At 32.3% G+C, this 15,164-nt stretch overlaps 1 protein-coding gene across 1 annotated transcript in view; it reads left to right on the top strand.

Moving 5' to 3' along the window:
• LOC109541313 (formin-like protein) overlaps window positions 1-15,164 on the top strand; it is a 33,850-nt gene that overhangs the window by 8,018 nt on the left and 10,668 nt on the right. Inside the window, exons 2-15 of the mRNA XM_019910140.2 lie at window positions 5,545-5,628; window positions 9,070-9,156; window positions 9,238-9,317; window positions 9,398-9,598; window positions 10,112-10,262; window positions 10,347-10,595; window positions 10,650-10,990; window positions 11,052-11,523; window positions 11,919-12,118; window positions 12,621-12,676; window positions 13,595-13,887; window positions 14,040-14,140; window positions 14,195-14,373; window positions 14,433-14,608. Of these exons, the coding sequence (XP_019765699.2) occupies window positions 5,545-5,628; window positions 9,070-9,156; window positions 9,238-9,317; window positions 9,398-9,598; window positions 10,112-10,262; window positions 10,347-10,595; window positions 10,650-10,990; window positions 11,052-11,523; window positions 11,919-12,118; window positions 12,621-12,676; window positions 13,595-13,887; window positions 14,040-14,140; window positions 14,195-14,373; window positions 14,433-14,608 (2,670 nt within the window). The remainder of the gene's footprint in view (window positions 1-5,544; window positions 5,629-9,069; window positions 9,157-9,237; window positions 9,318-9,397; window positions 9,599-10,111; window positions 10,263-10,346; window positions 10,596-10,649; window positions 10,991-11,051; window positions 11,524-11,918; window positions 12,119-12,620; window positions 12,677-13,594; window positions 13,888-14,039; window positions 14,141-14,194; window positions 14,374-14,432; window positions 14,609-15,164) is intronic.

The following is a 15,164-nucleotide window of genomic DNA, read 5'->3' as shown; positions in this document are numbered from 1 at the left end:
CAAACGGGCTAGCCGCAAACGTCCGTACCGTATAGCGTGAATAACCCTGTATTTATGCGTTTACTTTTTTGCTGGGTACAAGTGAAAAACTGAATGCCAATGGAAGAAGTAAATATTTTATATTAAATCAAAAGCTGCTAATTATTTTCAATGTTTAGAAGCCAAATTAATTTTATTACGAGACCAGTAGCTTATATCTAAATTTACATAAAACGGTTTTTTGTAATATTAATTACCACATCATGATAAATAAACTGCAACCGCTGGTTTAACCAGGAATATTGATAAGACTTCTTTTATATTAATTTGATAAGAAAATATGCGAATACTTCCGTTCAAAATCGTTGTGTTTGATTTATAAACGCAACAATTTCCGACTACTTTTGAAATTAATTTGATTAATTTTTTACAGTGTTAAGTAGGTATTTTAATATACGGGATGTCAATTTGAAAACTTCCCACCATTAATATCTTTCTTGCAGTTAAAAATATGGAAAATCGGAAAGACCCGTCAATTTTATTTCTAAGAGGGACACTTTGAATTAATATTTTTAACCTCCTTGTTTCAACCCCCTAAGACGGGTAGATGTTACCCTTAGAAACTTAAATGGGAAGGGGGGTCAAGTGGTACATCGTTTTAAAGGGCTTTCAATTATCTTTAAGTTAGTTATTACTTTGTTGATTTTTGTCCAGAGGTTTCCGAATAATCGCGTTTCAAAGTTGTAGAAACAATCAAACTGAGGTGCATTCAGGTATTGGTTTTCAATTTAGTGTTTACACAAAAACAATTGTATTGCGTCTCCTGGTAATACAAATGATTAAAAGTGTAGAGTACACTGTTAAAATCGTTAAATAACAGAAAGGAAATCTAGTTTAAACATTGATTTCTTAGTTATTGATTATTTCTCATCGACAAAAATAACTTTTTATTTGCGGAAGAGAAATTTCTACAACAAAACCTATGTCATCTACTTACGCACTATCTTATAAGTTGTTCAAGTGTTGTCAATTTTCCTGTAAACAAAAATAAGGTCTGTTTTTGAACTCTTCCCTAACATTTCGGAAAACTTCACTGGGGATTAACCGGCATTTTGCTACAATTCGCCTTTTAAGATCATCAATATATATTCATATTTATAGATACATATATAGATATCAATGGACTTAAGGTGTCCCCAAAGAAAGAAGTCTAAGGGTGTTCAATCTGGTGATTTTGGAGGCCATTCAATTGGTCCCCTTCTGACAATAGATCTATCCGGGAATATCTTATTAATGTTAGGGAGGGTTTGAAAATAGACTTTATTATTGTTTACAGGAAAATAGACTTTATTATTGTTTACAGGAAAATAGACAACATTTTGGACAACTTATAAGATGCGTAAGTAGATCCCATGTGATTTATTGTAGAAATTTCTCTTCCGTAAATAAAAAGTGATTTTTCTCGAAGTAAAAAAACTAGATATTCTTCCTGTTATTCAACGATTCTAACCGTGTAACCGAATCTTCTAGAGATCCAATGACATAATTTTTGTTTAAACACTAATCTGAAGACCAAAATCTCAAAGCATGCAAGTTTCATTGTTTCTGTAATTTCAAAACGCGATTATTCGAAAACCTCTGAACAAAAAGCAACAAAGTAGTAACTGGTGTAAAGGGAATTGAACGCCCTTTAAAACTCCCCTTCCTATTTAAGATTTTGTAGATGGGGGGTTGAAACAAGGAGGCTAAAAATATTTATTTACAGTGTTCCCCTTACAAATAAAATTTACGGGTCTTTCCGATTTTTCAAATTTTAAACTGCAAGAAATATATTAAGGGTGGGAAGTTTTCCAATTGACACCCGGTATTACTATACCTACAGCATTGCCGGTGTGAATTCAACCACACCGGTATGGCTAGAAATTGTTAATTTTGTTAAATACACAATGGTTTAGACTTAATAATTATAATAGGTTAAACCATTAGTTTACCATCACAGGCACTGTGGTACCGGAAGAATGAAATAGATTATTTTCCTTGTTCGAATGGAAAGTTCTATTTTTAGAATCTATCGAAGCATAAATCAAGGCTTTAAATGACGAAAGATATTCTGAGCCTTTCAAGTATGGACTTCACTATAATATGGTTTCTTTTACGTTTTTAATTTTGGTAAATGAACGAATTCAGATACATATACCTAAATCATATGTTTTTAATGCTGAAAGTTAAATGAACATTTTTGCAAGATGCCCGGTATTTTTAACTGTAAATATGAATATTTCGGCTTAACACCAATCAGTTTTTTTGTATAAAATGGAAAATGTAAGACGTTCAATAACTGAAACTTATGTAGTTTAATCATGTCTGATTATGATATGCATTCTATGATTATTAACTTGTTCGATGATTAAACCTTTTCGGAATATTAAAATATGCGACAAAAGTACGTTTTTAAGTACGTAAATGCATTTTATCAGTGGCTTCTGGATATTTTTTTGAATATAAAATATAATCAAAACTTAACTATTAACCAAAAAAGGGAGTCTTCATCTAAATAGGAATTGGTCCAAAATGATTTAAAAAAAGATAGATATGAAAAAGATGAGGAATTTCTGTCAATGTTCCATTTTGTTTAAGAACTTAATATGAAAATAAAATATAATCTTTTACATGGCAGTCTAATTTAAATCTGCATGACTAAGGGCAGAACGAATTAATAAAATACGTTTAGCGCGACTATCTTGTATCTGCATATTTCTAATCTTCAGGACACATTAAATTTAAGCAAGTATTTATTTCTTGAAATATGAAACATGACAAGACAAACATTCAAAGTAGATTGAACAGGTAATAGCTGTCGGGTGGCATATTGACTTGGTGTGTCCAGAACAAAGAGGCTTTTAATGTTATTGATACTGTGCGTTTTAGATGGTTACTGTTCTGTTATATTAAAACAACACAGTTAATTAATTTTTTTATGTTAAAATAATCTCTAAGTAAGTAGGGTGTGTTGTTACACAGTTGAAATTTTTATATTTTAAAACAACACATTTAATTAATAGTTTTATTTTAAAATAAACATCTCTTAGAGTACTTATATTACTATTAGTAGTATATATGAGATTTATAAAAATATTTCAATTAGAACTAGATTTATTTCTCTTCAATTTAAAATTAAATTTGGCTCGAAAAAAATCTAGTAAAATGTATACGCAATTAACTATTTTGGAGATGCTAAGTAACTACATTCGGAAACTTCTATATTATAGCACGAATATGCAATAAAAAGTACGGCCTTCCATTTAAAAAAGATAAGTTTTGGTCTGCCATTTGAATTTGAGACACCCTGTATCAATTGGTGTTATCTTAAAATAAACTAGACGTTAATATCTACAACTTTTGTATTTAACATTTTGCTCTACATTTCAAATCACTTAGATGTTAAAACGGGGTGGCCAAAGTTCAATCAATAAACCTGTACATACATTAGTACATTTTGACACGTTATTTAAAGGGTACTAGTTTCGCTTAAGTTACATATATGAATATCAATCAGTATGACTCTCAGTCAGGATGTATACATTTTTACTTCTGGCATACGTTTGTTTTTCCCGAATAAACATATAATGTTCATAAAACGCACGTGCATGGATGGGTTTTAACGTTACGCACAAACAGAACTGGAACGAATGCCATGTTGAATGTAGAAATATTGTGCTTTATCGACATTTTTTCGGATAATGGGTATAATCAGTTGGAAGGAGTACTGTCTATTACGCGACGGTGAACTAACTATTAAAACATTTAGTTAAGTATATGGTAACACGTAACACCGTCAGGCTACAATTTAAAATTATTATTTTGTTCAAGGATCTTCATCGAACAATTCAGTCCACATAAATGTGGTATTAAACAATTTCATCGAAACTGTATTCTAATATCTACTTCTTCCCATTTAGCTTTATTTTCTAATGGACACACCATTTGTAAAATTTTCATATTGTCATATGACATATTGTCATATTTCATATATAGTGTTTGTGCTGTTTCATTTTCATTTATTTTTCCTTCAAACTGGCTCTGCCTCTCCACTTATTCACTTCTCCTGGTAAGAAGGTGGGTGTGGTGGGAGAGACAGGTCCGGATTGAGGGAGTGGATTGGGTAGGAATGAAACGGCCTGGTATTGTGATGTGAAGTAGACAATATTCAGCTTAACAATTTAATGGAGGAGGGACAAATTGAAAATGGCAATGTCCATAATAACTATGGTCCACTACAAGTTCAACAACAGATTATACGTTATTTTTCAAATTTATATTAAATTTGGTGATTAAAAGCAATAAAACTAAAATAGACATATTTTTTTTTATGGAAATATCTGCTTTTTTAAACTGAAAACAGTAAAAGCAAGAGCAAAAAAATCCTAAATAAAACTATGCAATTGCTTAGTTTTAGGGCCGTTTGCACCGTTTTATATGAAAGCCAAGCTTACATAAACCAACTTTAAAAATTAAGCTCAGCTTTAAAGTAAACGGCTTGCACCGTACCAATCTGTTGTTGGCTTTGTTAAGCCGGAGTCAAGCAGATCTATTTGCCATATGTGGAATTATGACCGTTTGCTGCCATGATTCAATGAATAAATGTATTCATTGTTAACTCACACTTGTTCACATTAGAACTTTGGCGATTGATAATATAGATCGAGGGATTAACCTCAGTTTAGAACACATTTAAGACAAGGTTCCTAAATTCTACAATTTAGGAACCTTGCGTTTAGAGTGTTTTCCAACCCAACGTTCATATTTTAAATACGTCTGTTTTTTAAGCATTTTTATTTTATATAGGTATTGAAATTTTATTTTGTAGTGACTAAAATTTTAACGCAAAGTTTTGAAATTATTAATGAATTGTTGTAGTGTAGTGTTGCGGTGATTTTGAAGCTTATTTATGGTTTCATTTTGAAATTGACCAATATCAATTAAATAATCCAATTCATTTATATTTCTGATGATTTTGTAGAACCCAAATATTTTTTTAAAAGTTGGTAGTTCCTCCAAGTCCTCCAATGGATTATTTCTGTTATATATCGTTTTTGGAAATCCAAATTCGATTGTCCCAATAATGTCAAAACAAGTTTCGATATCCATTGTTTTTGGTTTTTGTTATAGTAATTTTCAATTTTGTTAACTATCGCCACATGTATGAGGAATAATTTAAGCCGAGCTTTGAATGCTGTAAGCCTGGTTTATAATGTGGTACAAACCGATTTAATTTTAAAGCTGAGCTTAATTGCAAAGCCAAGCTTATTTTCAACGGTGCAAACGGGCCTAAAAATTGCCGGCAACTCGAGAACCGAAAAAATGCGCAAGTATGGAATGCAATATTACGTGTAAGAAAGATGCGGGTAATAAAATTGCAGACTATGAAACGGCCTTGAAGAGTACTATTTTAGAGCCACGTGGACATTTTTGTGATTGCATCTGTTGAGCTCATCGCGTAGGTTATATACAGAATATTTCGATTTGTTGCTTGCATTCTATTACAAAGGGTTTTCTGTTCTATAGGCATCTATGGACCTTCCACCTGACAAAGCCAAGCTACTGAAAAGCTATGACTCTGAAAGGAAATGGGATATTATCTGTGATCAGGTTAGTGGCTAATAGATTTAACATGTTTGTAGAAAATTGACTTGCTGGTATATCAGATTTTAGTAAAAATCTTAGTTTTAATTTTGTTTGTGAGCCAACTTTATTGTTGGCATTAGCTTTCTTCAAAGTAGCTCGTGGAAAATTATTTTTTTTAATTAAACCGAGAAAAGGAAATACGAAATGTTTGGCAGAAAATTTATCGTCAAGTGAGTTTCTTTTGATATATCATCCAAATCAAGCTTAAAAAAAATTAGAACGAAGAAGAGACCAGGACCAATTTGGATTGCCAAATGAAACAATTTGAAAAAACGTGCATGTAGGAAATTGTAATGAGTTTCACATTGGGGAAGGGTTTTTTTCGTGTTTTATCTCTAGCATAATATAAATTAGATGTATCCTTTAAGGACCTGTTTTGCAATTGGGGTATATACCAAGAATAAGCTTTCCATGTATAACTTTGTCAGATTAGGTTCTACAATAAGTAAGCCAGATTAAGATATATTTTAGAACCTAATTTTGCAACGAAAGTAAACAACTGCGGGTCATTTTTAGTAAATTTCTTGCATGCAAATCATGTAAATCATGTCACATTTTCTTATCTGGGCTCAAACCAACTTTTCTACTATTACCGACAAAAACTAGATGTTTTCTAGGAACAAAATTCTCGCGTCTGCGATGCATTGTAATATATTACTTACCTATTAAAACTGCCAATTTGTATTTTTCATAATCTAAAAACATCCTGTTACATATTATTTGATTGTAATCAAGAAGTGTAGATAAAAGGTTGTTGTTTAAAACAGTGAGAGTTCCGACCAATATTTTTTCATCATCGAAGGCAAGCAAAGCCAATTAATGGTACAAAGAAGAACACAAAATAAACACTAACGCTTAAGCCTCATGTATTCGGCATACGAAGCAACTACGATTTTACAGCGTTTATATTCGTTGAAGATTTTTGACATATAAAATATCTGAAATTCAGTTTGTAAGACCATAGTGGTTTATGGCCAAATTTTATTTAAAAGTATTAATTTAGTAAAATCAAAGAATACTTAGTAAGTGTTGCGGACTCTCAAGAAAACAAGAAAGGCGATTATTGGACAAAAACAATTCGAATTTTAGACGAGAGAGAAGTCAAATAGTAGGTAGCTGATCGTAAGGGTCGATGCAATAAGAAAGCTTTTATCGCTGAGAATAATTCAATTTTTGCTTGCATTTTACTGCAAACCGGCGCCTCTGCATGTAAAGCAATTATTAATCTGAAATTACCCCGAATGACGCCACTGCAAGATCGTGATCTTCGAATGCAATGCAAAATCCAATACTTTACAGTCAGGAATATTAAAAATGGGCCTGAGTAACACTGCTGAGTTGCGCTTTTGAGTGGTTGCCGCTCTCTGGGTTAATGAGTTTTAACTCATCGCTTAATGAGTTGTAACTCATTTACTGGTTACTAAAACTGGAATTTTAACATTTTTGAAGAAATTCAAAAAACTTATTTCGATTTTGTCGCAAATTCAAAGGTAAAACGGGTATTCGAAAAAGACGATAAAGAATGCCAAACTATAAAGACGACGAGTTTTGTTCTAAAATCGATCTCTTAATTTTTTTGCATAAACGGCTCTCAGTTAGCCAACATTTTAAAGTAAAACGTTAGGGAAAATAGCGTTTTTCTGGTTAGAGAGAGTTTTGTTTATAAATATTGATCTAAAATTGAAGAAACCGGAATTAAAAAAAACCAAATTATTCACAGCGACGACGGTGGCGAGTTTTCGTAGTTTTTAATGTAGACTTTTAGTAATAGTTTACGGGTATAAAAGGGTATGTCTAATTTTACGAAATCTATTTTACTATTTCGGACCAGTTATTATCGAGTCCTAGGCGTTATCTACTTTGTTTTGAGTTCAAACTCAAAAAAACGTTTAGCTGGCCAAAAATCATTCTTCTAATACAATTTGATCTATTTTTATGCTGCATCTTCAATTGTTTTCAAGAAGTGTTCATTCAATGGGAAAATTGTAATCTTTTTTTTGTTTACTCTACAAACATACTTGAAAGTTGTATGTACTTTTTTATGTTGACATCCATTAACTAATGTGTTGTTTAAAATCGTAAAAACTATTTCTGATCCAAATAATCTAAGAAGTGAGTAACAGGCCTATTTTAACTATAACGGACAGAAGCAGCTGTGCAAGAAAAAATGCATAAGATTAAAAACTTAAAAAATYTCGAAATAAAATTGATTGAAAATAATGCATRTTTGTTGCAATTAAATGTTAATATTTGCGTTTTATGTATTGCSTATGGTTTACTATGTTTATCCTATAAACATGAACTAATGTGAGYTTCTGTGGGTAATAAAGCCTCCTATTGATGGGATGTTTATAGCCCAATAGAGGTTTTAGATGCGTTGAAAAGTTGAGTGTGTTTCTCGAMTGCAAAGTACTTCTTATAATGTCTTCAGTYTTTAGAACCGTTTAGTTAATTACATTTTGATTTTAATTTAATGTGATAMCACCAACTGTGGTATGGYAAAATCCATTAATGAATATCCACAGAAAAGGGGAAGGTTGGCTGTAAAGCTGCATTCCAATAGAATTTCAGTTGTATACTAACCACTTAATATACTGCGAATTAGTGGTGAGTTACGTTTCATTTTAAACATTTTTTGAACGTTGCATTTGTGAGAATGTTTGTTTTTGTTTCGTATTATACCACCCCTTTTTAAAGATGCATCTTATCAAGGTATCTATAAAACGTGTAAGTAGATATTCTTTCTTTATTGAGGCTCAAGTTTATTTGATTCTAATTATTTTACAAATTTTCTGTTTTGAAAGTTCTGCCTAAATTTGCTGACCCTTCCAGATATAGCGACTTCAGAGGGTTTATCTCAATTCTTGTCTAAGACATGCTGAATACCACCCCTTTTTAAATATTTTATCCAAGACCTCAGTCTTTTTTGGATCAGTTGGACTTAACAAACCATTTCCATACTATCTTCTAATTTGAATTTGGATCACATCGGATCAATACTTAATTCTCCTCATTAACCAGGTATTATATAAACGTTCGAGCACCATTATTCGATTAGGCTTGATAAGGTTTTACAAGAAAGCTTGTTTATTTTATTTTAAAAGCTACTACTGACGGCTAGAAATATAGCAGTTAATAAAACGCCTCAGGCGCTCTTCCGCTTTAGGAAAAGCTTCCGATGTAATTTAATCTTTCGACAGTTTGTCCCCTTTCCCATATTGAGAGCTTGCGGCATTTTCGTACCTAATGATGATTGATCACATCGCTTAGCTAAATTATTTAATACCCATTTCAATATTGTTTTAGGATTCTTCCATTTTTCAATGGCTTATACGTGAACTTAGTAGTTACTTGAATTACTATAATGATCCCTGTAAAGTTATATTTTATGTTTTTTTATTAAAGGAAATGGTGCACGCGAAAGATCCGCCATCGTACTACCTAAATAAGCTAAGAACTTATCTCGATCCTAAAGCCTCCAGAAGTCATAGAGTAAGTTTTCTAATTTTTATACCGACTCCAGATAGTAATTTAAATTCGATAGCCACTATACATATTCTATTTGTATTCTAGAAACGAAAATTGGTAGTTGAATCGACATCAACTCAAGTTTTGAGAGACTTAGAAATATCTCTGAGAACGAATCATATAGAGTAAGTATTTGCCAAACTGTCACTAATATCGTTTGTAGTTGAGAACATAATTTTATTTACTTTGTGCAATTTCTTTTTAGATGGGTCAGGGAATTTTTAAATGAAGAAAATACTGGTTTGGATCTATTAATCGATTATTTGAGCTTTCGCCTGGGGATGATGAGGCATGAGAATAGAATTGCGGAGTCACGCTCATCATCAGAGGAAAGACTTACCCCAAATACTCAACCTACTTTAGGGTCAAGTACTTTTGAGAAAAGTGTTGACAAACCGTTTGAGAGGTATGTAGGCTATCAGCAGTTTAACATTGAATGTACTTGATAGTATTTTATGTAATGAGCGAATAATTGCAGCTATTATTGCATAAGTACATAGTTTTATAATCACCTACATAAGTCATGATTCATCATTGAACCGTACTTCATTGACGACATATTCTATTCTGACTTTTTTTGCTTAAGTTTGTCTGATTTTTTGTACTCTAAATTATCTATCTTCGCATAATTGTACACTATATTTTCTCCGTGTAATTTTTCGTATTTTGTTCAAAATTCGCATTTTTCAACATTAATGACAAAAAACAGATAAGTATTGAGCAAATATGATTTTTATATCATGATGGTTTAAAAATTGAAGCCCGTAATAAACAAATCGATAGACTAAAAATTCAGGAATTTGGAACAAATTTATCTACGTATTTAATGGTAGTGAATATTTTATGAAAATATAAAAATTTTGAATAATTTATTATCGTTTATCACGTATTTTCTACGCTTAATTGGATATGGTTGTAGATCTAATGGTTATACAAGAATGGCTTTAGATGTGAGTGGAAGTCCCAGTTTGAAAAGGCGATCGAAACATGTAGCCAAATTAAATATGGGCGAATCCAAGGACGATATTCATGTTTGTATTATGTGTATGAGGGCGATAATGAATAATAAAGTAAGTGTAACTGAACTAGATTTATGTTTTAGCCAGAGTGCCTTCACTTGAATAAAACATTTAATAATGTAATACTATTTTCAGTACGGATTTAATATGGTGATTCAACATAGAGAAGCCATTACTTGTATATCCCTCAGTCTAATGCACAAAAGTCTCAGAACCAAAGCCTTAGTATTAGAATTGCTTGCAGCAATATGTTTAGTAAAGGGCGGACATGAAATAATATTGTCGGCTTTTGATAACTTTAAAGAGGTTTGCCATGAAACTCATCGTTTTCAAACATTAATGGATTACTTTCTCAACTACGAAGTGTTTCACATAGAGTTTATGGTAAGATGTCGCTATCAGCTAAGAAAAATTTTGCTTGACCACATATATTTTCAGGTCGCTTGTATGCAATTTGTAAATATAATTGTCCATTCAGTGGAAGACATGAATTTCCGAGTGCATCTTCAGTATGAATTTACTGCACTGGGTTTGGACAACTTTTTGGAAAAGCTGAGGTTCACGGAAAGCGAAGAGCTGCATGTGCAGATATCAGCCTATCTAGATAATGTTTTTGACGTGGCAGCTTTGATGGAGGACAGCGAAACTAAAACGGCGGCGCTGGAAAAAGTAGCTGAACTGGAAGATGAGCTGGCACAGATGCACGAACGAACCCATGATATTGAACATGCCGCTTTAGAGAAAATCGCTATGTTAGAGACTGAATTAATACAAATAAGGTAATATTTACCTATAACTATGTTTAGGCAAATCTTATGTGTCTTGTTTGCTTGGTTTCAGACAAGAAAAAGACGATATCCTGGAGTGCAAAAAGAAAGCCGATGAGGAAGTGTCGACGTTAAGGCGAGTAGTACAACATCATGAGCAAGAATCGAAAAATAGACAATCCTTGTTTGCAAATAATCTTGGGGGATTGGGAGGAAATGGGTCACCAACAGACTCTTCAGCTCAGAGCAATTTAGGTAAACACATTTACCACATTAATAGTTTCTTGAATGTTTACATTGTGTTTTTTTATTTAGATTCCGGCATTGAATCTCACTCTGTGGCCACTTCAGTTTTACCATCTCCGGTTCCACCACCGTCTCCACCAGTAGCGCCAGCTGCACCTCCACCACCTCCATGTCCGCCCCCACCACCGAAACCACCTTCCATGATGGGAATTCCTTCCGCACCCATTCCTCCGCCTCCTGCGGGTTTTATGCAGGCACCAGAAGGAGCCATGACCATTAAGAGGAAGGTTCAAACCAAGGTAAGAATATGGTTTAATTATTCGTTTTGCTACATACATAACTGTCTTTAAATTGACTGGCTGATAATGTTTTCGATAATTTACGTAAGTCTCCACCAATTCACATTTCTTAAAAGGATGAATTTTTAACAATTTGCATTGTCTCAGCTCAACTCATAGGTATTGGTCACATCAAAACTGGTACTGAGATTGCCTGCTCCGGTGTGTTCAGAAATTGCTTATATCTTTTAAGCGTCAATGTTTAATTGCATTTCGGACCCAATTTTTAAAGATGTATATTATTAAATATAATATAGTTCAATACTGTAAGATGATATTTAAGATTATTTGTTATTACTTTGAACATTGTTGAAACTTATTAAAATTGTTAATAAAATGCGTATTTACGATTTTAGTACAAATTACCAACGATAAACTGGATAGCCCTCAAACCCAATCAAGTAAGAGGTACGATATTCAACGAACTAGATGATGATAAACTCTACGCACATATAGACTTTGGAGAGTTTGAGGAAAAGTTTAAAATTGGAGCTGCAGGATATCTGGCTAACGGTAACTCGGAAACTGATGGACTTCATACATTCCCTAGTAAGCGGTATGTCAGTTATTTTTTGTTTTATTTCTTATTAATTTAACACTGTTTGTCCGGTATTTCATTGCAACGGTTATGATTCTTTTTAATTAATTCATATGACCAATTGTATATTTATTCTTTCGGTGTTCGAAGTTTTTAAATTTAAGTGTATTTTGAAATTTGCGTCGGAATCCGGTCAAAATTCGAAAAAAAAACGACGTTTTGTTCAAATGGGAGAATACCAAACTTTCAGAAATTTTGCATTGTTTCATTCTCCACCCCGTAGAAACTTTGTCTAAAGTACAAACATTTAGCAAAAATCACACCGGCAGAAGAAGAACTGGACTAGATAATGCTTCAAACAGCAATAAAATCGCAATCAGCAATAATAAGATCAAGTTCCAAAGTTAGGGAAAATTTGGCGATGCAACCTTTATTTTGTTGAGCAGTTTATATTCATTATTTAGATAGTCAATTTAATATAAATATTAAGTTTCTTATTTATAATTACTTTTTTTTGCAGATTCAAAAAGCCAGAAAATGTTACTCTTTTGGAACATACGAGACTCAGGAATATTGGTAAGTGATGAATATTGTGATTAATCTGACGTATGATATATTGTAATAACGCTTATGAAAGTAAAGTTCGGAAAAGAACACCCAGTTTCTTATAAAAACCTTCATTTTAAAATTCAAGATAAAAAAATGAAAATAAAAAAATAAAATCTTCTTTATGGCAAAAAGCGTAATAAACAAGGAGGTCCTATTTTTACTTCCATTAAATTTTGTTTCGTTTGAAATAATCTTATTACAGATTGACTATAATCAAATGTTTCGGTATAATATAAGGTGGTTTCTAAACTATGTACCCAAAAGCAATTCTGTGTTATCGGATATAAAGCATTGTGTTTAGTTAATGTATTAGAATCCAAGTAAACACTTGAAAGTGAGCTTCAGACGCAAGCAATCCTTATGCCAATTTGAGCGCTTGTTCTGCAGTGTTTATCGACGTCTATTTATATGTATATCTATTTATATGGCAATAAAATATACAAGTCAATCACTTAAAATCCTCACTATATGCCTTCTTCAAAACTTTCATAAAACACGCAGATACTTGTATGGTCAGTTTTATAAATCAAAGGTATTATAACGACCTAAATGTCAATATTAAACTGAAATTACAATCGCCGAGAAGATCGATAAAATAACCGAAAAGTTGCTCAGGAAAAGAATAAGGTGATTTCTAACTGGGAAATAATCCTATTATTGAAAAAGTACTAGTTCCTTAATCCAGCATCATACTTTAACTTAAGAGCAAAATAGTCTTGCATTTCTTGGTTTATTTTGTGAAAACTTCATGCTTGCTTTAAAAAGTGTGACAAAAATGCTTAAAAACTGTAGTACTTTTTAATTAATTTTGACTAAGTACATTAATTCTTTGATTGTTGTTCGTTTCAACTTGTCAGATTACACACAACTATTAATTTTTTACAGCAATATCTCGACGAAAATTGGAAATGGGACCTGAAAAAGTAATTCAAGCAATTAACATGCTCGATTTGAAACAATTATCTTTGGAAAATGTTGAGTTGCTTCAAAGGATGGTTCCCACTGAACAAGAGACCAAAGCCTATAGAGAGTACATTCAAGAGAAGAAAAATATTAATATACTAACAGAGGAAGATAAATTCCTGCTTCAATTAACCAAAGTCGATAGAATATCAGCGAAATTATCAATAATGAATTATATTGGCAACTTTTTCGACAGTTTCCATCTCATTCAACCAGTAAGTTAAGACCATTGAAGGTATGTCCCAGCGAACGGTTTCTACGCGATCCAATTAGAAGAAATTCGGACAGTTTTGATTAGTGTTGGGACAAACCTTAGTGAATGTGTTGTAAAGCAAATTGATGGTGATAATACATCTGTTTATTTCAGCAAATTCACGCCGTCATTTCCGCTGCAAATTCGGTGAAAACATCTCGAAAACTTCGATCTGTTTTAGAAATCGTACTAGCATTTGGAAACTATTTAAATAGGTAAGTTTTTTGTGCGATCGACTATTAAGGTTGTATTGCTAATTTATTTTGCAGTTCAAAGAGAGGTCCAGCGTACGGTTTCAAATTACACTCGTTAGATTCGTTGCTCGATACAAAATCGACGGATAAGCGATCCTGCCTGCTGCATTACATAGTGGCTACAATAAGGCAAAAGTTTCCCGACTTGCTTAATTTTGACTCCGAACTACATTGCATAGAAAAAGCAGCTGTTGGTAAGTTTAAACTATCTAAAATGTTAAGTATCATTTTCTAATAATAATTATTGTTTCAGTGTCAATAGAAAATATTTCCACCGACGTTCATGAACTGGAAAAGGGAATGGATGCGGTTCGGAAAGAAGCTGAAATAAGAGGCAGGGGTAACCATAGCTTAGTAGTGAGGGACTTCTTAGCTAACACGGAAGACAAACTTCGCAGGTTACGAAGTGATTTTAAAATGGCGCAAGAAGTAAGTAGAATCATTGATTTATTTCACTAGTCTATTTGTTACTTTGCAGACTGTAAAGAATTTGATGTTGATTAGTCATTTTTTGAAAACTTCACTATTCTCCAAAATTATTTTGCAAAGTTAGTACGTCGCACAGTGGGGTATTTGATACGAATTTCTGATCAAATTTGTTTTTTAATTCAGATATTTCTTAAAAACGCTTTGAATTAAAAGCGGATCACATAATAAGTAAAAATGTAATATGTTCAAGGATGAACAATTAGCTGCATTCTACAGGGTTAGTCAAAAATTCCGTAAAAAAAGTATTTCAGAGAGGATTGCGTGCAATTAAGTGTACTTCATCGAATAATTATGTGCACAAATGCCCGAACTTTCGTATTTAATAAAATATAAATAATAAAAAAACTCTCAGAAAAAAGCTATAGACGGCAACTTCGCCCATATTAAATTTTTATTTTTTTTTCAATGTAAAAGTTTTAATGCAATCGTTTCTGAGATATTAGGCCTCCTTTAATACCTTTTACCTGTATACAAAGCTTTTAAGAGACAAATTTTG

This window comes from Dendroctonus ponderosae, unplaced genomic scaffold (assembly GCF_020466585.1).
Source record: "Dendroctonus ponderosae isolate FM_Combo_2020 unplaced genomic scaffold, Dpon_F_20191213v2 Dpon_F_20191213_5, whole genome shotgun sequence".
NCBI classification, from domain to species: Eukaryota; Metazoa; Arthropoda; class Insecta; order Coleoptera; family Curculionidae; genus Dendroctonus; species Dendroctonus ponderosae.
This window is presented reverse-complemented; position numbering and strand designations above follow the sequence as displayed.